We start from the raw sequence: 24,655 nt of genomic DNA on the forward strand, positions 1-24,655 counted from the left end.
TCTGACACACGCCGTGACGTCACAGGCGTCTCTCGGACTCGGCTCGGCGGCTGCGGCGACCGTCCGCGACGCCGGGCTGTGGCGGCTCGGACGCCGCTCGGACGCCGCTGGCAGCCACAGCCGGCGGAGCTGACGCCTTCGCGATAACACCGGACCTCCGGTGTTCCGTTTCTGCCAGGACGTCGAGGACACACAGCGCGACTCACAGAGGAACACACACCGCCCACCGCGGAGCTCGGCGCGGCCGGCTCGCTCGCCGATGACGTCACAGCCGGTTACGCGAGGCAGGCGCGGCCTTCCGGAGCCGGTTCCAGCGACCGGTGACTGGGACCCGACCGGCCGGCCAGCCGAGGCCGACGCCGCAGTCGGCCGGCAGCGGGCGCGCAGGCTACACGCGCCTCCCGCCCCGCACGTGAGTCATGACGAGTGAGATGTGTGTGATGCTGGCGGTGCTGGCGGTGGTCCTTCAGAGGGCCGCCGCGTTCAATGTGGACACCCGGCACCCGGTGCTGTTCCGCGGACCGCCCGGCGCGGCGGACGCTCATTTTGGCCTGGCCGTGGCGCTGACCACGGGCGCCGCTGAGCCCTGGGTGCTGGTCGGCGCGCCGCGTGCTAACTCATCTCTGGGCCTGCACCCCGAGATCCGTGAGCCTGGCGCGCTGTACCGGTGTCCGGCACTGGGAGTCGGACTCTGCGAGGAGGTGCTGGTCGACACGGAAGGTAATGAGCCAGCGCCGGACTTCTCCTACACGAACCTGCGGGACGGCGGCTGGCTGGGCGGCACCATCGACGCCGAGCCGGGCCCCGATGGAAGGACGGTGGTGTGCGCGCCGCGCTGGCGAAACCAGCGCTACGGCGGCCACTACCTTGGCAACGGCGCCTGCTACGTGGGAGGGCCGAGCGCTGCCGACGCTGGCTTCGAGAAGCTGGTGCCGCTCTCTTCGCGCGACAAACAGTACACAACACAGCTGGGCGTCAACGCCTACCTCTTCTCGTACGGCGAGGCCGGCATCTCGGCGCACCTGGGCTCGGACGGCCGGCTGGTGCTCGGCGCGCCCGGTGTGTTCGACTGGACGGGGACGATCGGAACGTACAGCTCACCGGACCAGGGAGAGAAGACGCTCCGGGTGCCCAACCCGGCCGCCTTCCCGGACTTCATGAGCCGCTACGACTACTTTGGCTACGCGGTTGGCTCCGGGAGGTTCCTCGCCGGAGAGCCGGGGACCCAGCTGCTGGTGGGTGCGCCCCGCGCCGCCGGCGCCCGCGGGAAGGTGTTCCTCCTCACCCTCGGAGCCGACGACAACCAGGTGTTCAATGTTATCGCCGAGCGTGTCGGAGATGATGTGGGAGACTACTACGGCGGTGCTGTCTTGGCCGCTGACGTCAACGGAGACGGACTGGATGACGCGCTGGTGGGGGCGCCCCTCACGGCCGGCGACAGCTTCGACGAGGGTCGTGTGTACGTGCTGCTGAGCTCCGGCGACGGCCAGCTTCGCGAGGAGGCTCGGCTGGTCGGTCAGTCGGAGGGAGGGAGGTTCGGCACCACCGTCGCCTCGCTCGGAGACCTGGATGGTGACGGCTACCAGGACGTGGCCGTGGCTGCGCCGTATGAGGACGAAGGACGCGGTGCCGTCTACATTTTCCGCGGAGGGATCGGCTTCGTTACTGAACCGGCACAAAGGATCGCTGCCGTCGACATCAGTGATGCTCTACAGGGTTTCGGCATCAGCATCTCGCGCGGTGTTGATCTTGACGGTAACGCGATGCCGGACTTCGCGGTGGGCGCGTACGGTAGCGGTGACGTGGTGCTGCTGCGCTCCAGCCCGGTGATCCAGTTCGTTAGTTCGCTGACCTCCGACCCGCCGCGTCTCGACATGTCGGTCAGCGAGTTCGAGGTGCGCGCCTGTCTGGCATTCAGTGGCGCCGCGCTGCAGACCGTCCGCGTCCGAGTGTCGCTGAAGATGGAGTCGTTTCACGCGCAAGGCGTCTTCCGGCTGCCGACAGGCCAGTACGCCAGGGAGGCCAACTTCACAGTGACTATGCGACGAGACCAGCCCACGTGTGAGAACGTGGCTGTTGAGATCCTCGCCAACAGCTCGCTGATCGACTACACCAAGCCGATGCAGCTCAGCATGCGGTACGAGGTGGCTAATGAGGACGGCGATCGCGTCCAGCCGGTGATTGTAGATACAGACACCGAGAAACTCGCCGCAGATTACGAGGTGGTGGAAGCAGGTGGGCTCAAGAAACGGCGGAGGAGGCAGGCCTTCGGCGGAGCACGTCCGGGCGATACCTTCTGCGCCAGCTGCCCGGTGGCCAACGTGAACCTGCCGAACCAGCGCGGCACCTCGCTGACGGTGCCGTTCTCGGTCGGCTGTGGTCTGGACGCCATCTGCCAGACCGACCTGCGCCTGCAGCACCGGTTCCCCGGCCTCAGCGGCGACCGGTACGTCATCGGCAGCACCCGGACGCTGGAGCTGGAGCTGATGATGACGAACGGCGCCGAGCCGGCCTCGCTGCCGCAGCTGACGGTCTCCATCCCCGCCGCGGTTGGTCTGCGCCGGCTGCCGCCCGCCTGTCGCGAGGGCGGCGCCGGGCGCTCCTCCGCCGGCGAGACCATCATCTGTAACGTCCGGCCACACCCGTTCTACAACACTTCTGAGCATACCCTGGCGCTGCTACTGGACACGTACGGCGTCACCGGCGATCTGCGCGAGCTCACCTTCAACGTGTCGGCCGGATCGGCCGGCGTCGAGCTGACTCCCGCAGACAATATCGCCAACATCACTTTGACGCTTGTCAACGAGGCGGATGTGGAAGTTCGCGGCAGTTCACGAGACGCCACCATCCTCTTTGACAACTCTGACGAGGCCAAGAAGGAGTACGAGCACGTGCAGCACACGTACCTCGTGTCCAAGTACCTGCCGACGCCGGTGAGCTCGGTGAACATCTCCTTCCTGGCGCCGGTAGCGGTGCTCGCTGACGACGGGAAGTATGTGGACATTGCGCGAGTGTACCCGCCCGAGGCGTTCCTCAACGGCCAGCCGCTGTCCTGCGTCGTTGAGGACGGCAAGTACCTTCTGGCGGGCAGCGAGCAGAGTCACAATGCGAACGGAGCGCATGATGGACTACGGAGACTCGACTTCGATGACCTACAGGCCGAAGAGTCGAGGCTGTCGCAGTCTGTGTCGCCATCCGCCGGTCAGTCTTCTACAGCGGCAGTGCATAACGTAAGACAGCGCTGGAGGCGGAGTGCTCAGCCCAGACCGGAGGTTCCAGTAGCCGAGTCCTCGGCACCGAAGGCTGAGCTCCTGTCGGACGATACTGACGCGCTGGTGATCGACTGTTCCCCGGGCAGTCGCGCCCGCTGTGTTCCCATCACCTGCCGCGCCGTCTCGCTGCTCGAGACCAGCGACCGAGTGACCGTGTCGCTCGAGCTCCGTGTCGAGGTGGCGGCGCTCACCAAGATGGGCGTCCGACGCGCTCTCATCTCCACCGTGGGCGCCGCGCGCATCGCCGACGCGTCTGTGTCGGCGGAGGTGAACACGCGTCCGGACACGGCGCGCGCCACCACGGAGCTACTGGGCGCGGCGCTGGTGCCGGAGGAGGTGCCCATCTGGATCGTGGTGGTAGCCGTGCTGGGCGCCCTCCTGCTGCTGGCGCTCATCACGCAGGGCCTGGCCATGGCCGGCTTCTTCCGGCGCAGCAGCAAGGAGGCGATGGAGGAGCAGCAGCAGGCGCAGCAGGCGCAGTGGCAGCAGCCGGCGCCGCTGCCGCAGCCTCTTGCCTCCGAACAGGAGGAACAGGAGGCCGCCGAGGACTTTGGGGAGGAGGAGTCGGTCAAAGATGACTTCGGGGACAACATGTTCATCGTGCCCGGCCCACCGGTCGGGAAGGGAGCGTAGTGTCGGTGCACGAACAGAGATCGTTAATTGGCTGTGATATTTGGGGCGAGGTTGTCGGTGTCTGCAGCAAATCGACAACACTCTCCCATCTTATGCTTGAAGTCAGAGAGATTGAAACGTGCATCGAGTCGAGGCCAAAACTTCAATAAGTTATTTGATGGAACGTTTTTGTTGCTATTGATATGTGATGAGAAACATGTCGCGGGAGTTCCTGATCATGTCGCTTTATCTGAGACATTCGGGATGCTGTGGAAGCGCCTTAACTTTTTCATGCAGCGCTGCTATTCCGTTTGCTGCAAATGTTTAGTACCGAAACGGGATGATGAGTATTACACCTCTGTCTGTATGACCAGATCCCAATCCACGTACTTATGCGTATTCGATTTAAGCAAGTGTATTTTATTGAAGAGACCTCATGTGATATTGCTCAAGTGTATTTTATGCGTGCCCATGTATAATGCATCACTAATTAATTATTGTCCTAGTCCATTGTGTGGCTGAAATACATCCGACGCTTCCCAAAAATAGTTATTTCTAATTATTCCAGAGACGATTTCATTTATAGCCATGAATACGTATCCAAACATCACTGCGTATTACCTACAGGCCCATAACCGTAAGGTACAGAAACAAACTTCAATAGGCCTTTCCAAACCGGCGTCGGTTAACCTCGGCCCATGTAGATCACGGTTTGTGCACTATCTCTGCATTACAATGCACTTACCCGGTGTCCGTTTTCATCCCTGGTTAGGTCACGGTATGACGGGGTGCTGTGAACTGGCACACGATACCTGATCTCGGGCCGGTGTCGGTGATCACGCGAACTGCGCGTGATGGGTGAATCAACAATTCAGAGAGGTGCACACCGCTGGAGACTAGAGGATGAGACATTGGCCACTCACTCATAGACAGGGAGATAGGAGAGAGACAAAGGGCGAGCGAGCAGGAGAAAGAGAGAGGGAGAGGTGTGAACGAGCGAGAGGGGAGCGAGATAGGAAGCATACTTAATTGGCACATAAAAGTGAAGATACGATGATACGCCTGTGTCCTTGGCCTCGAGCCCAGAAGACGAGGCGCTGGCGATATGCATTAGAGGCCGGCCGTCTCGCCCCCGCTACATAATGGCACGGGCGCTGTTTATGTTTCAGACCTTGATTTTACAACAGCGGCTCCAGGAAAGCGGGACTCGAGGGTATGATGTATGCAGGGCCAGGGAATACCAATGAATGGGGCCGTGGCATTGGCGCCATTTTCGGGCCGTACCTCTACCTGTGTCTTTGAAGGCACCGTGACCGTTTGTATGAGGATGGCTCACTGCTGTGTTCCAAACGTTTATCGTTTTCTCATTGGCCGGTCACTGTATTGTGCTGCGAAGTTCCGGAGGGTGCATAATAAGCAAGGCCTCTAAAACTACTCAGCGTACAGTGTACACATTTGTAATTATCTACATTATTCAACTGGTACTTTTTCCAAGACAAGCTATACCCTGTTGCCGATATGGTAATTGCTCCTGACATGCATTCCCGGCTATACGTCGCAGTGCCGGAATCAAACGTAGCTGACTTCTGGTCGTCCGTTCGGAGCGGAGGAGAGACCACCGCCGCCTTTCACCGGCGTGCGCTGGCACCGAGCCCGGTAATACGACTCACATATACCGGATTTTGTTTGTTTTTTTTTGTTTTGTTGGGTTAGGCCCTTTCGGTCGACAAGACCATTGCAGAGCCGGAAGGATGATAGGAATTAGGGGGAGACATTGGTCTGGGCAGGCACCCTAGAGAGTCGCCGGGGCTGAGCCCGTCCAAATGGACAGGCCGACCAGCCCCCCAAGCACTCTCTGCACCCGGCTACGGGGTGCAGCTCCCTCGGAAGCAGCGGTGCCGCTCCAAGGGAGCAGCCCGCATGAGATAAAGTTGCCTGTCCAGCCCGGAAGGGGGTTGCGGCGTGGTGGAGAAGGATTTCTGTATCCTGAGGATAGAAGCACGGATAGGTGATGACATATACCGGATCTGATAGGTGCCGTATATACCGGAACCACCACAGTCGCCGGCGCGGCCCGGCTGATTTCACCCCATGACCGGGCTGGGGCACGGCCCGTCGGCTGACGCAGTCAGGAACTGCAGCTTTTCCTGAGCTGGGCTGCCGTTTGCACAGTCAACTGAAATACATTGTGCTATAGATCAGGAAAACGCGGATATTAATTTGTGTCAGTTAGGCATAGTGATAGTGCAGCCATTGCAGCAACAAAGGTCCGATTGCGTTAAGTTGTGAACCGTTTACACACCGCCCCCAATTATTGTTATCTAAGGCGTTACCTAAGTTGTATTCAATAACAATCGGAGTAATGTTTTGAACGCAGACCCAGTCCAATACCTAGTTCATAGAGCTTACGTTACCTATCGTGAACAGCAGATGAATAATAAGTATGCTTCTCACGGCTAATTTATTTCTCATACGATGGACAGAGCATGCGTGTAGTGCGGCACAGCATCAAATCCTACACTGTTTGCATCGCACTGTGTGGTGGGTATGTGACTCATGCTGTCAATAATTTGTCGGACGATTCCGTATCAAGCTAAGCTCATTACATAGTATTGATATATGCGCTCCCATGACCATGACATTCCATAGCACTTAGCTGGCCGTGGCTGTGTTGGTCCTGGCTGTGTTGGGGCCGGCGCGGCGGTCGGTCGGTCGGTGTGACCCTGAAAATGTCAGCTGGCGGCTCCCAGGGAGCTCGGCGACTGAGCCGGAGCCGAATACCTTCCGTCTGCAGCCGTATCATGCAGTCCCGCCACTGACAATAGCCGGAGATTGACATTCGTCATACGATTTTTGGCCGAGTGTCCCTCTACAACTAATCCTGGCTGGATGAGCCGAGCGAGATTCTTAACTCCGAACCCCATTGCCTGAGCGGTGCTTCGATGCTCCATCGGGCATCGATGATCGTTTATGCACATCGAGCAGGCTTTGAATAGATCTTAACATTACGTAGCTTTTCTGCGGCTGGCAATTTTGTATTCCGGAAAATGTTAATTCGGGATAGTGTTTCCAAGTGGTGTAATCTTTGTGGCCATGCTTCGACCTATCCAGGCTCCAGCTCAGCTGCCGATCATGCTTGGTAAAATTTTCCGCAGCAGCAAATCCAACGGGTGAATATTCTCGTCAGGTGCAGTGAAGCATGCTCAAGCGTTCAACAAAGACCTGCGGGTTGGCTGGGCGGGGCTGCGGGGGCGGAAACTCCTGCACTTTGGAAACTCCCGTCGGCCCGGTGTGATCACGTCTGCTCTCTGCCACAGCGAGCAGCGCCGGGTGGCCGCGAGGTGGCAGGCAAAAATGTGCCCTGCCCCTGTGCGCACTGTAGGCATATATCGAGCGGCAGTTCTCCGTGCGCTGCTATTGTCGCAGTCGCGCCGCCATTGTCGTGGCCACCCGCGTCACGATTGTAGCTCGGGCGCCGGTCACGTCAGCACTGCGCTTTGCACGGTCAATGCGGCCGGATCATAACACGGCACCAATGCAGCGGTCAGCCGCCGTCAGCGACAGCTCTTAGCGGCGGGATAAGCCGGGGCGAGGACAGACAAAAGGCAACGCGCACAGACGTGATCTCATGTGAGGGGTGGCCTGTAGCGGGTGGCGCATAGTGACAGGGGTTGTCGTTGATGACAGTCGCGTGTTGGCCTTTGCGGTTGGTGATGACCTGGCCGTGAGAGTCTCTTTGATAGATAGGTATAGACTGCTATAGTTGCTATGCATTTATCTTTCCATTACAGGGTGTCTGTACCATATAAATCATTTTCGTGATTTCCCATATCACTTAACAATTTTTAGTCCACGTAACTTTGTTACATATGCAATAATCAATATGCATTTAGATTGCCCACTAAACTCTCGCAATCATCTAACAGCTCGTCCGACTATCTCCTTTCCTCATAAGCATTTAACGCACTCTGTCGTGTCCATATAGGATATAAGACCGACATTTTACAGACATGTGTAAACACCACCATGCCTATAGAGCTGCACTGGCGAGAGTGAAAGTGCGCGCGGAATGCTGCCAATCATTTATGACGTCACCGGTCATCGAGCCCGCTGACCGCTCCGGCCGGCGGGGGTGAGCGGCGCCGGCCAGCCGGCTGCTGCGACCGCCGGGAGGGACGGACGGTGGCCGTTGGTCGGCCTCTGGACTGATCGGTCGCCGCCGGACCGGGGAAAGTGAAACGGCCACCGCCGTGTGCCGGCACTGGCCGGACCGCGTCCCACGGCTGCAGCCGCGGCCAACGGCTGCCGAGCGGCGCGCACGGGACGACCGCCAGTGGGATACAATTACCTACACACGGTGAGAGGCGTGCCTTGACCCAGCGGCGGCGGCCGATCGGACGGACAGGACTCGTGTCCGGGATCCGGGTCCGGGTCGGGTCGGGACGGGGCCGGACGCTCCCGGCCGGCGAGCACCCGAAAAACGCTCACCGGCGCCGCGGGGGTGGCGGTGCGGCGAGTTGCGAAAGAAGGCTCTGGTGTGGGGGCACGAGCGTTATGGGCGCTATTCTGCTCGTAACGAAGAGCTTGAGCGGGTGGTACGAAATTTAGCACTGTCTGACTGCAGCCAGGCGAAAACGTTTTCTAACAGATCTCGGGGACTCTGATCTACCCACACAATGGGAGGCCCGGTGGGGGCTGAGCCATGATCGCAGGAATTCAAAGAGAAACTGAGGTTTGGAGCACCTGCAGAGGCTCAGTCGGGAGAGAAGAGAGGACGGTCCCATATCCAGCACCATACTGTGGTGATCACATTTTTTTGATGATTTTCCTCTGAGACGATTCCTTTTAAAAACGGAAACGGACTTCGAACATTTCGAACGGGCTTAAATGTATATCGGGGGGGGGGGGAAACTCACCCCTTCTTACTACACTAGGTAGGTACACAGATTAATTGTCATTCCCCAATGTAGGTATTTATCTATTTATACAATATTTATACATTTTTTATACATTTTTTAATACATTTTTTCCTATTTATACAATGAACGGTGGAAGGCTATTGACGTGTTGAACTACAATCGAGCATCACTAAATGCAGAATGTTGTTCGTAGCCCTAACCGAGCATCAGTGCAAACCACGGTACCGGAATAACGTATCCTGTTTACTGCACGGATATGCCACAAAACCGCTGTTAACGCCATGCCTCGAGCGAGTCACGCGAAAGGCACGCGAGCTTCGGGCACACCTCACTCGGCAAGCGTCGCATTTCACGGCTTGACAGGAGGTCAACAGAAGGTCAACAGAAGCTCTGCTCACTGCGTCAAGTATTTGAAAAGGCCACGGGGCGGGGCCGGCAGCCGCGGAAAGCTGTGTCGAATGGCACGCGTCCCAGCGAAATGCGCACTGTTTGATCGTGACCTGGTGTTACCAGCACGTGACACGACATTGTGCGACATGTAACTCGTGACGCACGTGACACGTGATTTTTAGTGCACGAGCCACGTGACCGTCCGTCCGCCTGCCTCAGTATGCGTGAGAATGCGAGCCCGTCTATACTCGGCCACTTTGTCGGTTCGCACGTTTTGAAAACAACCGTGACTGCTCGGGATTATGTGGAAACAAGCAGGAACGTCTAGTTACTGCCCCGACCGGCTGTGACGTCACTCGTGTGTGTGTGACGTCATCAGTTGCCGAGAATAGCCGGTGTGGTCGTCGGTCCGGAACCGACGTGGTTGTAATCGGCTGAGTCAAATTCCTTTCGTGGAACGATTGCAGCAAGGTGTGTTCTGGACGCGAGGTAAACATTGCTTTCCCAGAGAGTCTTCGGCGGGGACGGCCAATCTGTTACAAGATTATCGAAAGACGGCACAAAAACGAGAAAATGCCGGGAAATGATAAAATCGCTCGGCGGATCGGATCATCAAAGACGGATTGAAGGCTTCCTCCAGCTGGGTTCGCTTGTACGGGCGGCGTATGACGCCGACGCCAAAAAAGTTTTGTCTATACCTACCTACAATTATGATTTCTCCGAGATGTGTGACCATGTGAGCCGGGGGGCAGTGATGTTTATAGCTCCACACCTCCAGCTCTTTACAGAGCTGGAGGTATGGACGTGTTTGACCCAAAGACGTGTTGACAGAGCAGCCCATGGCACGCTAAGCAGAGCTTGCTGCATAGGCTGTTACCGTTCGATCGGAAAATTATCGGTTAATTATCGGGAAAATTTGGATGTTTACAATTTAGCGTGTCCATCAAGGGCTGACTCGTTCCACCCAACTCAAGCGACTTATGCTGGCCTTGCAGGTGCTCCCACCAGCGACGGAAGTCACATCGTCAGGAGCTGTATATGACCTCCCACAGAAATGAGAACAAGCCGAGCAACCATGCCTCACCTAATAATGTAGGTACCATTAGAATTCATCTCCGTTCCAGTAAGCTATGATCGTTTGATGCTTTCACTCGGTTGTTGGAGTTGTATCATCAAGGCGGATGCGACGTTTTTTGCTGACATACTAAGAACATCATATGTGCGAATGGTGAATTTAATCTCCGCATGTTTGGTCAAAGCACACATGCTGACTAGATGCCGGAAACATTGATCAAGGTCATTCCCAGTCGGACTGCCGACCGAGAGCCTTGGCACATTCTCTGAGACACTCTGACTGGCGTCACCTGCCGACTCAGAAACACGTTTCCTTGTCCGATTCGTCCTAAGTCTGCACGGCTCGACGCGGAAGATATTAACGATTTTTCGCTGACTCTCTTATCGTCAATGACACCTGTGTCCCTCATCTGTTGAAGCTTGAACCGTAATCCATTTGAACTTGCGTACCTTCCTGTACAAAATGGAGCTGATCGGTTTCCCAGCGAATAATGATAGAGTTTACACTTTACGGGTGAAGACGATGCTTTTGAATTATGTGCTAACTGCTAACAGATGCAGGGTACATGCAGGCCGGCAACTGAATTTTGTAAATGCACTTAGAATATGACCAGAACGTATACCTCGGATCGGCTCGATTTTCCCTTTGGCCCGCTACTTAACTGGACGAGTGCTGCCGCGTAGTTTTTACTCTTTAATAGTAAACGTCATTTGTTTGAAGCTGGTCCAAAAATCATTTTTGTATTGAAATCCAGATTTGGACTCTACTTGCAAAATAATTTATTGGACTTTAAAAAATAATATATATTAAACCCCGCGAGTTGGTAGAACAAATCTTTTAAACGTCGAGCCGATAGGCGAGACTTTTAAAAGATTTTTCTACCTACGAGTGATTTAATAATTTTATTCCGTACCGCCGATATCTTCCGGGCGTTTAAAGATAAAAAGTGCATTTTATACAAAAAATATGACATATTTCAGACTAGACAAAATGTCTACTATACGTTTAAACATATGCTAATCGTCTAGACGTTTAACAAATCAGTTATTAGGTACACATCTGATAATTTTCTCTTTTTGCAAGTGAGGCTGTTGTAACCACTGTCTACTCGTACGTGCGGGATAATAACTGTTAAATGCTTACAAAATGCATTTTTAATTCACTCCCCAAGGAAAGATCCTCGGCCTCGGCAGGTGCAGACTTCCCTTGTCGATCTCGCACCGCCAGTCGATTACAGTAGTTCCGAGATGCATACCTGCCCTGCCTCTCGATAAGGTCACAGTGGGACCGTGCTCAGTGCTGACTGCTGTTTCCTCGGCTTGGTGGCGACTGGCGGGAGTCCCCGTCCTTACTCAAATATCCGACTGGTTCAGTCAACAAATTGTGAATGCCGCAAAAGTATCTACGCACGGTACGTACCGTGCGTAGACACTTTTGCGCGGTCTGTACTCGCACGAAGGCACGTCCTACAGACCGCGTGCGCCACAGTATCTGGTAATTCCTACATAGGGGAGACCCGGGAGGTATGGGCCCCCTGGAGGTGTGGGCCATCGCAGTTTTGAAGAAGTGTTGCGTATTTTTACACATTTGACGGCGTTAACTGGTAGCAGCCATTTCGTTATACATCCCACGTGATTTTCAAAGCCTTCCTCAGTCTTCTTTGGCAATGAGCGGTGATAAAGCGTTTTTGCCCTCTTCGAGTAAAATACGGTACATACAGAAAATTCGTGATAAATTTGAACCAGGCTCGTTTTATGATGTCAGACCTTCACTAATATAAAGTTTAAAGCATGCAAATTAAGACTGGATCGACAATATGAAGCTTTCTTGCAAGATTATGAGCTGAGATGCTACACACATTATGGCGTCCTAACCGGGAGGTTCGGGCCCCCACCCCCGGTGATCCTAAATGAATAAAAAGATGCTTTCATTGAATGTCCTCGTCAATAAGTTTTATTTTTGTCGCGCAAGGTCGAAAATTTAACTACAAATTTGATTCGAACAGAAACATATTATTGATCTTATTTCATGGTGCATGATTGTGTTTACCAAAATACATATGGGCCCAAGAGGCCTCCATGAAGCAAGCTGTTGGCCGCTTATGCGGTTCCTTGGCTCTAAGAGAGATCAAGGTAGATACCAGCTACGAGTATTATTCTTATTGTCGAGAAAAGAATATGGAACATGGCACCGGCCCATACCTCCCGGGCCATGGCCCTATACCTCCCGGTGTATTTTGATGGATCGAAAAAGCACATGATTTATTGAAAGTTATCTCGAGACAAAATAGTTGATCCCAGATGCCTAATATCAGGCACACGTTGCAGGCGAAAGGCAATTCCACGTACACAGAGTGAAAAACCGAGTCTAGCCACAGCCCACTGGAAGAAAATTGCCTTTTCACAAAACCGGCCCATACCTCCCGGGTCTCCCCTACCTATCAGGTAGGTATGCACTATGGCTGACGGCAGTCATGCATAATGCAGATCTCTGACGCCACTGTAGTGTTAGGAACCGTGGGAGTTTTTTACGGTGAAATATGGTGCTGGCGTCGTGAGTTAGGCTTAAGATGGATAAATTCGATTATTCTTGTGAATAAAGGCATTGGTAATGTATTTGAATGACCTGTAAAGATTGAAGGGAAAATGGTAAAAGAAACGTGGCGATTTGGTAGCATTTGGTATCGTTACTTTCAGCTGATTGTAAACATACGCAAGCGAAGGCGGCGAGTTCCGGCGCGTTCCTGTGGCCCCGGGTGGCCTCTCCCGTGAAAATAAAAATTTAAACAGGGGGTGAGGGGTTATTCGGCTTGCTTTTCTTGTGCGTTACTGAATAATAATCGTTTGTCATACCCTTGGCTAGGGTACCAAGCTTTCGTTGCAAGATGGGGGAATATTTCCAATTGTCTCTTTTGGTGTGCGTATTGATCGCCCAGTTCAGTATTTCTGTTTCTTTCTATTTACCTGGCCTGGCACCTGTCAATTATTGTGAAAAGGAAAGGGAGAGTGATCGCTGCAAGGTAAGTTGATGCCTAACGGGTAACTTGTGAGAACTCTGAAACAATTTCAATTATTGTGAAATGTGTGTTGTCGTTGTCGAGTATAGTGTTGAAATATCTCTTATTTGTAAAATTGCTGTTTAGGGTCTCATTCATATTCAACTTTTGAGACAGTCTGATTTCGCTGTTCATGATATAGTTCCTGGAAATGATGAGCATTTATGACAGGTTAAATTATTATGTAAAGAACAAACCAATCAGTAGCTCAGTTGGGCAAACTAGACTTTTGGAATCAAAATATGGAGGCATCAATAATTTGATTCTGGTGGGAGGAGCCATGACCAAATATGGGCATGGAATCAATATTTTGATTCATTTGGGTACACTTTTGACTTCAAATGCATCGTTACGGTCGAAAAAGGGCCCATGACGGTGAGATTTTTCTTTAAAAAGGTATAAAAATGTGGTAGGCTTGCAAAAAGTGTTACCTCAAAACTAAGAAATTGTCCCTTTGGCCTTGTGAATGGGAAAAAGACAGAGCCACTGTCCATCACGTAAAAGCTGTTTTAAGGAAATCACACTGTATGCTATTTTTGTATTGTGAATCACATACTAAACAATCAGTATTTGTGTATAATGGCAAAATGAAATTTTCAAACCCCTAATTATCATTGTTGTAGTGCTTTTATATTTATTATGTGGTTTTTACCTGTTGCTTCCGTTTTTGTGTTATTGACATTTAAAAATTGTGAATTGTTATCAAATGTAGTGAAGGTAAAGTACAACAATGCTATAGGTATCTGTTGTGGTGCTGAGGATACCACTAAATGAGAATAATAGCAAGATAAATGATGTATTCTTGCAAGTCATTGTTGCCTATCTGTTAACATTACCTGTGAATCAAAATAATGATTAGCCAGGTGATGAGGAATCAATATTATGATTATCTGTTTAAAGTGAATCAATTCCTTGATTGCCTTTCACTACCTATAGAGTTCAAATTGTTATGATAGGAGCAATATTATTTTGCTTAGGAGGTAGTTCCAGCATTTCTGTTCAAGATCAGACATGCTCCTTCTTGAAACACTCTCTTATTTTTATGTGATTGGTAAGTTAGAAATGGTCTGCATTTATGCCCAAATATGGTCATAAGGAATCAATCTTTTGATGCCTCCATATTTTGATTCCAAAGGTCTAGTTTGCCCAACTGAGCTAGGTACGTACCTCTAAATTGAAATGCTTTTGCAATTATTAAAAAAGATACACAAAGCTTTTGGTTCATGGCATCTTGATGATCAAGGTTCCATCGAGCTTGATTAACATTGAGTACCTACCTACCTATGGTTTTCAACTTTCCTGCTCAAACATCCACCGATACCCATCCAGTAACTTTTAAAACTCAATATTTGTTTAATGCGTAATGGACCTAAAATTACCACTGTAGTTTCTGCACCCTAAAGCCTAATGAACAAATAAGTTGTTTTATATTTGAGATAGGTTGAACTCCTTTTCACTTAATATAAATCAAAGACGTCTGCCTATTTATTTAGTTCAATTCAATTAGTGGAATGGCATTGTTGATAAATTGGTGAAATTCAAGTGTGATATTTGTGTTATCATTTCACATGATGACAAATTTAATCATAACTAAAGACATAATTCATTTTATCATTTTTGTATTTTGTGATTTATGAGATAAACCATTCCATCAAATTGAAATAGTACTCAATTGTGTTGCTTACCTACAGCTTCTTTCATAGTTCATTGATACTAAAGATTCATTGCTTAAGGCAGCACCTATCATGAAGAGGTGTTCCTTTTTTCTGCTCCCAAATTGATGACGATCCCAATGTCAGTCAATCAATCAAGCTGCAGGAGTAGTGTTCTGTCTCTCTATCAAGTTAACAATGTTGACATGATGTGAAAATTTAAAATTTTGCTTGGTTGCTGCCATTTACAGCCCTGCTTGCTCTGAACTTATGCTGATATTGAAGAGTACTAGCTACCACTCTATAGTTGTGACTATGGTGGTACTTAAGTGAATGACCCAGCGACCCTCGGTACCGTTCATGACCGCGTGGCGGTGGACTGTTCCACTAGCGGCGGTTCTGGCCGACCGGGTCGCGTGGGGACTGGGGACCGTTACGGACGCCGACCGACCGACGGTCCGGTCAATAGATGGCGCTGATATCGCACAGCGGACCACAGGGACCGGGAACCACGGGCCATGCTGATGCACGAACGAGTGGCTAAGCTGCCATTTAGAGCAACACATTGACGCCAAGATATTTGTATGTCGGGAATTCGTCGGGAATGTGTTGAAATGTATCAAGCTAAATATCTCATGCTTCTATACTGTGAGCTGACCTCGCCGTTGGTCGCCATTATCGCTGAATGCGTACATTAATGAATGAACTGACCGCCAACAGCTGATGTGTGAACCGACGTGCGCAGATGTGTATATCCCGATGGTGACGGCGCTCGTTTTTCTCCGTTTCAGTCTCAGATCCCGGTGTTTGTGAACCGGCTAACGTCGCTGGAGTCGGTGATACCGTACGACTACAGCCAGTGAGTAGTCACCGAGCCGATCGCTTGCGGCTGTACCGTCCCCTGTCCACCCCTATCCTCCGCTATCATATCCCGTCCGGTCGTTCCAAATCGCCCAACGGCCGACCAGCGATAGTGTTATCGGTCTCAATGAACGGTCCGTCTATTTACCGTGTGGGTACACAGTAAATACGATAACTGAAGAACGCTGGAGCCGTCGTAGTTAATGCGCTGATTGTGTAATGTTTGTATTGCACGATGTATTGGCTTTACGACCATTGTGCTATCTTTTCATGCAAGAGTATAGTATCGCATGCCCATAAGAAGAAGAGATGTTAAAGTGAAAATATTATGAATCTACTACTATATAATGTTGCGGCCAAGCTTGACAGGACTTATTTTCTGACGGTGACTTCTTTTTATGTTGCCTCAACATAGCATATCACAACCCTCTCCCCTGCCATTCCACATGATCCGACCCTAGCCACTGCTCCGCTGACACGAGTTACTGCCTGTGCCGCCAGTTTCGACTTTTGCAGCCCGCAGTCGGAGGCAGCGCCGCCCCCGGTCGAGAACCTGGGCCAGGTGGTGTTCGGACAGCGCATCCAGTCCTCCCCCTATGAGGTAAGCTAGGCCTAGCTTGTCATACATGTATCCAATTGTCGCCCAATGTGGGCCTTTGCAGTACATGCATACAGTGTTCACTGTTCAGCCTACGAGGTAGGTGGGGTCTTGTTATGCGCGTCCTGTTGCTACATTATGAGATGTGCCGGGCCTTTGTCAGACCCACGCCTGCGACCCGGTTGTCGCCGTGTAAGGTATGTAGGGCCTTGGCCACACCAAAGGTGCGCGATGAGCCTGATGGGACTAGACTAAGGTGCCCGCCCGGACCTTTGCATATTGACTTGGCAGAATGTCACTGCTCTCTCCCCCCAGCTCGCTGTCCCTTTGTCCGTCTGACCCGACCTTTGTGTCTCCCGCTCACAGTTCCAGTTCGAGCCCACCGGCAAGACGTCCCAGACATGTGTCAAGGTCTGCGAGAAGACGTACAACCCCAAACAGGCGAACAACAAGCTGGCCAACCTGAAGAGGGCCATCTTCCTCGACTACCAGCACCACTTCATTGTTGGTGAGCGAGCCGACCTGGTCGGGCTGCAGGATTCGCTGTAATGTTGGCAATAAATGTTGTTTTTGGTTGGGAAGAAATGTGGGAATGATAGAAGCTTTCGAATGTCAGTTCAGTTTTATTTTCGAAGTGTGATAAATTCGTTGAAGAATCACTTTCATCCAGAAGCATATATTTACCAAGATATCGTGTGGTTCCTCTTGCTAGACGAACTTTGCTAATCACTCATAATATGCATCAAATATCGAGCAGTTTTGCCACTTCCGTTGCCACTGCGCTGCAGGCGCTGCCTCGACGTATGCCAGTGACGGGATAAAGCATAACTGACATACTAAACGGCTGCCACTATGCTACATGACCGAAACTGTGGTAGATTACTGCTGTTGTTCTGCTACATTGCTGGTTAAATGCTACGTTAATGACACTTGAGTAGGTACTTGACTGATGTCCTGTATATACTGACGTGACCTCCCTGCACCACAGACAACATGCCGGTGACGCTCTGCTACATGACTGACATCGGAGAGCGCAGCTGCAATAACGGCTTCCCGGTCGGCTGCTACGTGGACCCGCAGGGCCGGCCCAAGCCCTCCTGCTATCTGGGCGTGAGTCATACCGGGGTGACTGAGTGATGTGTATGGGTCTGTTGTAGTTAGGCTGGGCCGCCCTGATGTCTGGGTGGTATAGCAGAACTTTCAAAAGACATGCTATCACGTGAAGGTAACAGTCGTTTGATGGCGATTACCACAGCTGCGGTCACGGCACTGTGAAACTCAAATCGTCACTCTAATAGCCCGGTTCAGAACGACTTATGTGGAAATTGTCGTCCATACCAGCGGACGTTGTCTTCGGTTGTCTACTGATACCGCTACGGCTGCTAACCTGCAGATATTTGCGCTCTCAGAGCCGAGGTGACTGACTTTCAGTTCCCAGATGCTGAGTCATGGTTTGCCCTTACGTTCATACGTGAGTGGTCCTCAGAATTGTGATAGCACGCCGCCGCTGGCTTTTGTGTTCGGTGACACCACCTCTGACACTGCCGCTGACTGTTCTGTTTTGCCCTCCGGCAGAGTAACCTGGCCCAGAAGCCGGGCGTCCACTACCTGTTCAACCACCTGGACTTCAACATCACCTACCACAGCGGGTACAAGGAGGCCTGGGGCACCTCCTTCCAGGGAGACGGTACGAACGGTCACGGCCGCAGGGTGATGCTGAAATGAAATCATCACGGGATCTGAGGAGTCATTTGATGGGAGGGACAGGAAAGATTGTTTGATCTCAGCATGCCTTTCATTAACAGTCGATATGGCTGATGTATTTCCCCTATAGTCAGGTTTCCATTGGAATGGATGACGAGCAGCTGCACAGGTGCCATAGAAACGTATTTCATCCGTCCAAGCCGTCATTTTATTCGGCATTTTACGAGGCAGGAGCGTGCAGCTGTCATATAACCTTCCCCGTCCCTCCTTCCCGCTGCGCTTGAGGCCATGTCACGGTACCCCGTGCCGTCGTTCCCAGGCGGTCGTATCATCCGCGTGGAGGTGACTCCGCGCTCGATCGCGCACAAGGCCGGCGAACCGCCGCACTGCGAGGCCGGCCAGGCGCCCATGGAGATCTCCTCGGACGCCGCTCAGATCAATGTCATCTACACGTACTCGCTCACCTTCCACGTGAGTCTGCGGGGATTGACGGGGAGAAGGTGCAGATATTCACTGGCATTGTCCAGACTGAGTACATCAGCTGTGACCGTGTGACCTCTTGTGATATCTGACCTGTGACTTCATGTGGCCCACAGGAGACACACGATGTGAAGTGGTCGTCGCGGTGGGACTACCTGCTGGACTCGCTGCCCAACGCCAACATCCAGTGGTTCTCCATCCTCAACTCGCTGGTGATCGTGCTGTTCCTCTCGGGCATGGTGGCCATGATCCTCCTGAGGACGCTGCACAAGGACATCGCCCGCTACAACCAGGTCAGACCTCGGACTGCAAGACCGTGGTTGGACTGTGTTAGAAGTGGAAAGGACACTGGGATGTCCTCACGCGCCTTGATCAGTTGGGACTTGGGAAATGGACAGTGGCCTGACCTGACGCGCTCTGATCTACTATTCTTATTGAGTCCGGTGATTTGCGCTCAGGAGGAACTCTTAACTAATTCCGACCTGACCTGGCATCCCCTTCAAATCGAGTCCGGTGACGACACGCAGGAGGAGTTTGGCTGACCTGACCTGACCTGACCTGACCTGACCTGACCTGACCCCCCCCCCAGATTGAGTCCGGTGACGACACACAGGAGGAGTTTGGCTGGAAGCTGGTGCACGGGGACGTGTTCCGTCCGCCGCGCCACGGTATGCTGCTGTCCGTGTTCGTCGGCTCCGGCGTGCAGGTGCTCTCGATGCTGCTCATCACACTAGGTGGGTACTCGCGGCGTGCAGGTGCTCTCGATGCTGCTCATCACGTTAGGTGGGTCACTCGGGGCGTGGAGCGGCGAGTTGGAGCTGCCGACTCGTTCTGATCGTTTCATTTGGTACGGAACGACGGGTTAGAGCTGCAGGATTGCGCGGGGCGGGTCACTGGTTGGGTAGTGGATGGTTAGAGCTTTGGGATCACGGTAGAACGTGTGTACGGACTGGGCCGTGATCTTTCGACCGCGGTTGGGATTTTTTTTTTTGGGGGGGGGGGGGGGTCAGGCTAGATGCTGCAGGCCCGATGTTAAGTACTCGACTTTGTCGTCGTTCATGGCCTGCCACCATTGATGATTTCGACGGAGCCAGTCAGTAGTCACTCACCCTGCGTGTCGGGCCGGTCGGGGTGGGGCCGGCTGGGCATGACAATTACATTGTAAGTTACGACGGACATGGACATCGGTTCATATAACTGCTGGTCATGTTACAACCGGGCCTAACTTCCGGCTCCGCCGATAGCACTTTCCGAATTTCTGTTTGTTTGATAATGCGTGCCCTGGTAGGATACGTATTTCCATGACTTGAAATGATGATGATGTCGTGATCATTTCATCCCGTTGATCGGAATAATTTGGGTGATATTTGGTAAGCATAACAATTATCTGATTCAACGTTGCGGACCTTGAACGTGTTCAATTCTTTTATCTTCCCAACTCACATTCTATCTTGTTTTCCACTGACGAAGGCACTTTGTTGTCGAAACGTCTGGTCTTATTTACACTGTCTTTGTATTGTCATTGTCTGAGAGAAAAACAAAATGTCTAACTCTTCTAATCTAATTCTTATTTATTCCCGTAAAGTCTGTGCACACTGCACACTAGTGTTTGCCATGCCCCGCGACTCCGGTATGTACCCTTTACCTGTCGCCCGCAGTGTTTGCCTGCCTGGGTTTCCTGTCGCCGGCCAACCGGGGCTCGCTGATGACCTGCGGCCTGGTGCTGTACGTGTGTCTGGGCACGCCTGCCGGATACGTGGCGGCGCGCATCTACAAGTCGTTCGGCGGAGAGAAGTGGGGACTGAACGTGCTGCTCACCTCGACACTCTGCCCGGGGTACGGTGCAACTTTTCCACAGCCTGTAGTGCCAGTGTTGGCTGCCCCCCCCCCCCCCGCAGAACCGCTGTGGCACCTCTTGTTAGTTGATACGTGGTTATACAGCAGTGGATCGAAACTTTTTGAAACTGTGAATGCGTCAGCTTTTGTGCTGTATTTTCACTATTATGATAATCACGCACTATGGTATAAAGTTCGTCATAATGCTGCATCCTTATGTTGGCTCTTGTTTTCAATTTGCTCTTCTGACTTACTGACCTTCCTGGCTTGGTGACGCTCCCTCTCTGTCCCCAGTATCGTGTTCATCATCACGCTGCTGCTGAATTTCGTGCTGTGGGCGCACGGCTCCTCGGCCGCCCTGCCCTTCCTCACCATTCTGGCGCTGATCGGTCTGTGGTTCGGAGTCTCCGTGCCGCTCACATTCGTCGGCGCCTACTTTGGATTCCGCAAACGGGTACTCGAACACCCGGTGAGTGGTGGAAAGGGAAGGGAGAGTCTGCGGGGGACGTCGATTCTACCTCGGTGGGAGGGAAGGGAGGAGCGGGAGGGAAGTGTAGGAGCGCTGGCCGATGACGAGGGTGGTAGCTACGGTTGGTTGTTGGCAGTTATGATGTATCTAGAAGGGTTGTAGGCTCTTTTGACTTGGTGATTTCTTGGATATCCGTAATTTAAGCGTATTCCGTGTGGACGTCTTTTGAAGTGTATCATTAACTTGCTACTTTTATGTGACAGTCGAATTACACTCCTGGTTGAGTGTAATGCGACCTTGGCTTGTTATGTGGTTTAGCCAATGGCTCAATCGGATGAGTGCCATCGTAATGCCTGTGACTGACGTGATGCCGCCTGCCTTTACCGACGCTCCCGCCGCCTGACTCGGCCTGCCTCTGTGTGTCTGTCAGGTGCGCACGAACCAGATCCCTCGTCAGATTCCGGAGCAGAGCATCTACACGCGGCCGCTGCCCTGCGTGCTGATGGGCGGCATCCTGCCCTTCGGCTGCATCTTCGTCCAGCTCTTCTTCATCCTCAGCTCCATCTGGTGGGTTTTGGACAGACACACCTAGGTCATGTAGATTGCAGAAAAAGCTGGGAGACATGCTGGTTGCTAGGCTGCATGTAGTATGATGCATCAATAGAAATGAGTGATTGTGTCATGCATCGCAGTAACTATAATTATAGTCAGCAGTTTCTGACATTGTCCGTCTGTCTCGACCACTGGCGTCTGACCGTGTGCTGCGTCCTTGTTTGGCAGGTCCAGCCAGATGTACTACATGTTCGGCTTCCTGTTCCTGGTGTTTGTCATCCTGGTCATCACGTGCTCCGAGACCACCGTGCTGCTCTGCTATTTCCATCTCTGCGCTGAGGTGAGTGCCGTCCCTTGCCAGTCGGGCACTGCTGAACACACACAGGCTGGGGATTGAGGATAGAGTGGCAAGTTTTACAGTAGACACGGGGATCGATGCCTCTTAACTAAACGTATGATTTTACCGTGTTTGCGATCTTTTTACGACATACATCTGGGGTATATGTTCAGATGTATGCCATAAAAGGTCTTGCAGTATTATGTACTACTAGTATCATAGCTTTTCTGCCGGGATTGTTGTGATGCCGCTGCACAGTGGCTCACACCGCCGTTAGCCCGTAATTGCCGTCACGTCTCCCGCCGCCACGCCGTGCTGCCTTAGCTGTTGTCCCGTGACACCGTCTGCCGTGACGCCGTTACGATTCTGTGTCCCGTCTCGCCGCCTGCAGGACTACCACTGGTGGTGGCGCAGCTTCCTCACCTCAGGCTTCACGGCCTTCTACCTGTTCTGCTACTGCTGCCACTACTTCGCCACCAAGCTGAGCATCAGCGACCCGACGTCGGTGTTCCTCTACTTCGGCTACACCACCATCATGGTGTTCCTCTTCTTCATCATGACAGGTGATACTGACGGCTGGACGGGCGGGAAGGGGAGCGTCCCGCTGGACGGGTGTAGTGGGGGTGGGTGCGGCTGGACGGGTGGGTTTCAGTCATGGGCCAGGGTCCCTGTGCTAGTGCGTACCATTGCTTATTTTAGCGATCGGAAAAACAGAACGGCCGTGGGACAGTCATTACTTGGGACCGTCATTACTCATAGTCATGATTCTTGCATTGATTTACTGATGATTTAAACATGTTCGCTAACTGTCGCCTGTGCGAACAGGAACGCTGGGATTCCTCGCCTGTTTCTGGTTCGTTCGCAAGATCTACAGCGTCGTCAAGGTGGACTGACGCGTCTGCGGCAAACACGGCGCACCGGTGGCGCGGTGACGCCCATTCCGACGCAGCAGCAGCGACCGCCGCTCGGCCACCGGAGCGGCGGCCCTAATTTATTCAAATTCGTGTGTCTTGTTGTGTCGGAGGACGTTCGTTTGGCGGCCGTCTCGGCGGCGCGACTCGAGAGACGTCCCGCCAAGTGGTGTGCCTTTCGGCCCGCCGGCGGCCGGGAGGCGAGTGAAGCTGTTACGATATCCCCGCACTGGAGAGCACCGACTGAGTCCCGGACTGGAGGGAGGGAAGGGGCAGCACGAGAGGTGGTGCGATTGTACGGCTGGTTGTGAGGGTACGTGTGTCGGCGCCGGCGACTACCGCTACTGATTTGGCTTCAGTGGTTTGTCTCTTGTTACGACTTACGACCTAGCCTGGGTTTGACACGCCTTCTCTTGTTCTGCGACAATATCTTTAGGGGGATTGGCGTATCTTGGACTTGCTTTTCGGTCATCGCATGTCAGCGTTCCACGTAAGCCATACCTTTGTCGAATTTCATGTTATCTGCACCATAATCAACAAGCCAGGTGGAATGACGAGCGGTTGGAGATATTGCGAACGGGCATATTATGAATGACGGACTGATTCACGGACCGGGACGGACTGACTGAATGGCCGACGGACTGATAACTGGACGACCTGAAGACGTGACCTACAGCTGAGACTGACTGACTGACTGACTGACTGATTGACTGACTGATTGACTGACTGATTGACTGATAACCTGAAGCCATGACCTACAGAGACCGACCTCTGACGGGCTGGCGGAGTGACTGACTGATGGACAGCTACGCTATCAGACCGACTGTGAGCCGCCATGGCCGTAGTCTGTCCCTCGGCTGAACAGTAGCTGATGGGATACGACAGTCGACTTTGCACGACGATACACACCGATCACAGAGTGGGGATGGCGACGGACCGCTCTGTCACTCGGCCTGGACAGACGCAGATAGGAGGGGCAGCGGTCCGCACAGTGCAGCCGCGCGGGCTGCACGGAGCGGTCGCGGCGAGGCTATATTGTGTGCGCTGGCCGCTGGACACTGTGTTTGTGATCGTTGGGCACATTGGGGTGTTGGCTGCGCGCCTCGGGCATTTTTGGACTGCCAGTAACCCTCGGGGCGGCGCGGCGGCGGCCGCCGTCCAGGCGTGGTGTGGTTCACTTCACTGTGGAAATTAGCGTGGATAGCTGCTGTTTTAATAAAGCAAATTATCGATTACTCGTAGCGCGCTCTTCTCGGCATGTGTCAACTACTCAAGATTTGTTAGCGCGAGTAGGTTTAGTCTTTGTTGATGGGTGATTTTTGTTTAAGTTATCTTATTTCGTGATGCGTACGATTTTAAGAAATATATTATTATAAAATAACCACTGTGTGGCCAGAGGTCCGGGATTCTTCAGTGCTTAGCGTTACCAATGTCAAGTCGACTTGGGGCTTCTGTTTACAATTGGAACCCTGCTCTAAGGGTGGAGCTTCTCAGTGTGCTGATCTTATTAGCACATGTGTGTCTGCCTCGATACGCATAAACGAAGAGTCGACGTGAGTGTGCCGTGGACCCACGCTGGCGAGCGGGAAACCCCCGATGTGTCCCTAACATTTAGCCTTCAGGAGCAGTGCGAGGTAGAGGGCTCGGCTACCATGTTAAGGGAGACTAAATTGATCAGGGTCCTGCTTATTTTGTCGGGCTAGGCCCTTTTGCTCTAATGAAACCACTCCATGGCCGTAAGGATGCTAGGAATCAGGGGCAGGCACTGGTCTGGGCGGCCACCCTGCTGCGCCGCCGAAGCTGAGCTCGTCACGATGGACAGGGCGCGAAAGACCACCCAGCCCCGCGATGTTCTCAAAACATATCACCACACTGACAGTCTGACAGATGTTGCGGTGTTGTGTGATCTACCCGAGTCGGATCAAGGTGACT

The 24,655-nt window shown here is 52.8% G+C and overlaps 2 protein-coding genes across 2 annotated transcripts; both read left to right on the forward strand.

Moving 5' to 3' along the window:
* Window positions 1-208: 208 nt before the first annotated feature.
* On the forward strand, window positions 209-4,426 carry LOC122389135 (integrin alpha-PS5-like). The gene has a single exon (XM_043380851.1). It carries the CDS (start codon window positions 420-422, stop codon window positions 3,903-3,905), a length of 3,486 nt encoding a protein of 1,161 aa, XP_043236786.1. The 5' UTR covers window positions 209-419; the 3' UTR covers window positions 3,906-4,426.
* An 8,527-nt stretch (window positions 4,427-12,953) lies between these two features.
* Window positions 12,954-24,104, forward strand: LOC122389136 (transmembrane 9 superfamily member 2-like). The gene is made up of 15 exons (XM_043380852.1): window positions 12,954-13,287; window positions 15,767-15,834; window positions 16,338-16,437; window positions 16,801-16,942; window positions 17,423-17,544; window positions 18,010-18,121; window positions 18,458-18,609; window positions 18,735-18,911; window positions 19,208-19,352; window positions 20,277-20,454; window positions 20,749-20,923; window positions 21,354-21,490; window positions 21,704-21,815; window positions 22,204-22,375; window positions 22,638-24,104. The coding sequence occupies exons 1-15, from the start codon at window positions 13,153-13,155 to the stop codon at window positions 22,703-22,705; spliced, it is 1,995 nt and encodes a 664-aa protein (XP_043236787.1). The 5' UTR covers window positions 12,954-13,152; the 3' UTR covers window positions 22,706-24,104.
* The last annotated feature ends 551 nt before the right edge of the window (window positions 24,105-24,655 follow it).

This window comes from Amphibalanus amphitrite, unplaced genomic scaffold, assembly GCF_019059575.1.
Source record: "Amphibalanus amphitrite isolate SeventyFive unplaced genomic scaffold, NRLGWU_Aamphi_draft 000344F_arrow, whole genome shotgun sequence".
NCBI classification, from domain to species: Eukaryota; Metazoa; Arthropoda; class Thecostraca; order Balanomorpha; family Balanidae; genus Amphibalanus; species Amphibalanus amphitrite.

Coding starts and splice junctions, on each gene's coding strand:
- LOC122389136 (XM_043380852.1), top strand. CDS start 13,153: ATGGGGGAATATTTCCAATTGTCTCTTTTGGTGTGCGTATTGATCGCC. Junction 16,943..17,422: donor CCAGCACCACTTCATTGTTG/GTGAGCGAGCCG, acceptor CCTGCACCACAG/ACAACATGCCGGTGACGCTC. Junction 18,122..18,457: donor CACCTCCTTCCAGGGAGACG/GTACGAACGGTC, acceptor CGTCGTTCCCAG/GCGGTCGTATCATCCGCGTG.
- LOC122389135 (XM_043380851.1), top strand. CDS start 420: ATGACGAGTGAGATGTGTGTGATGCTGGCGGTGCTGGCGGTGGTCCTT.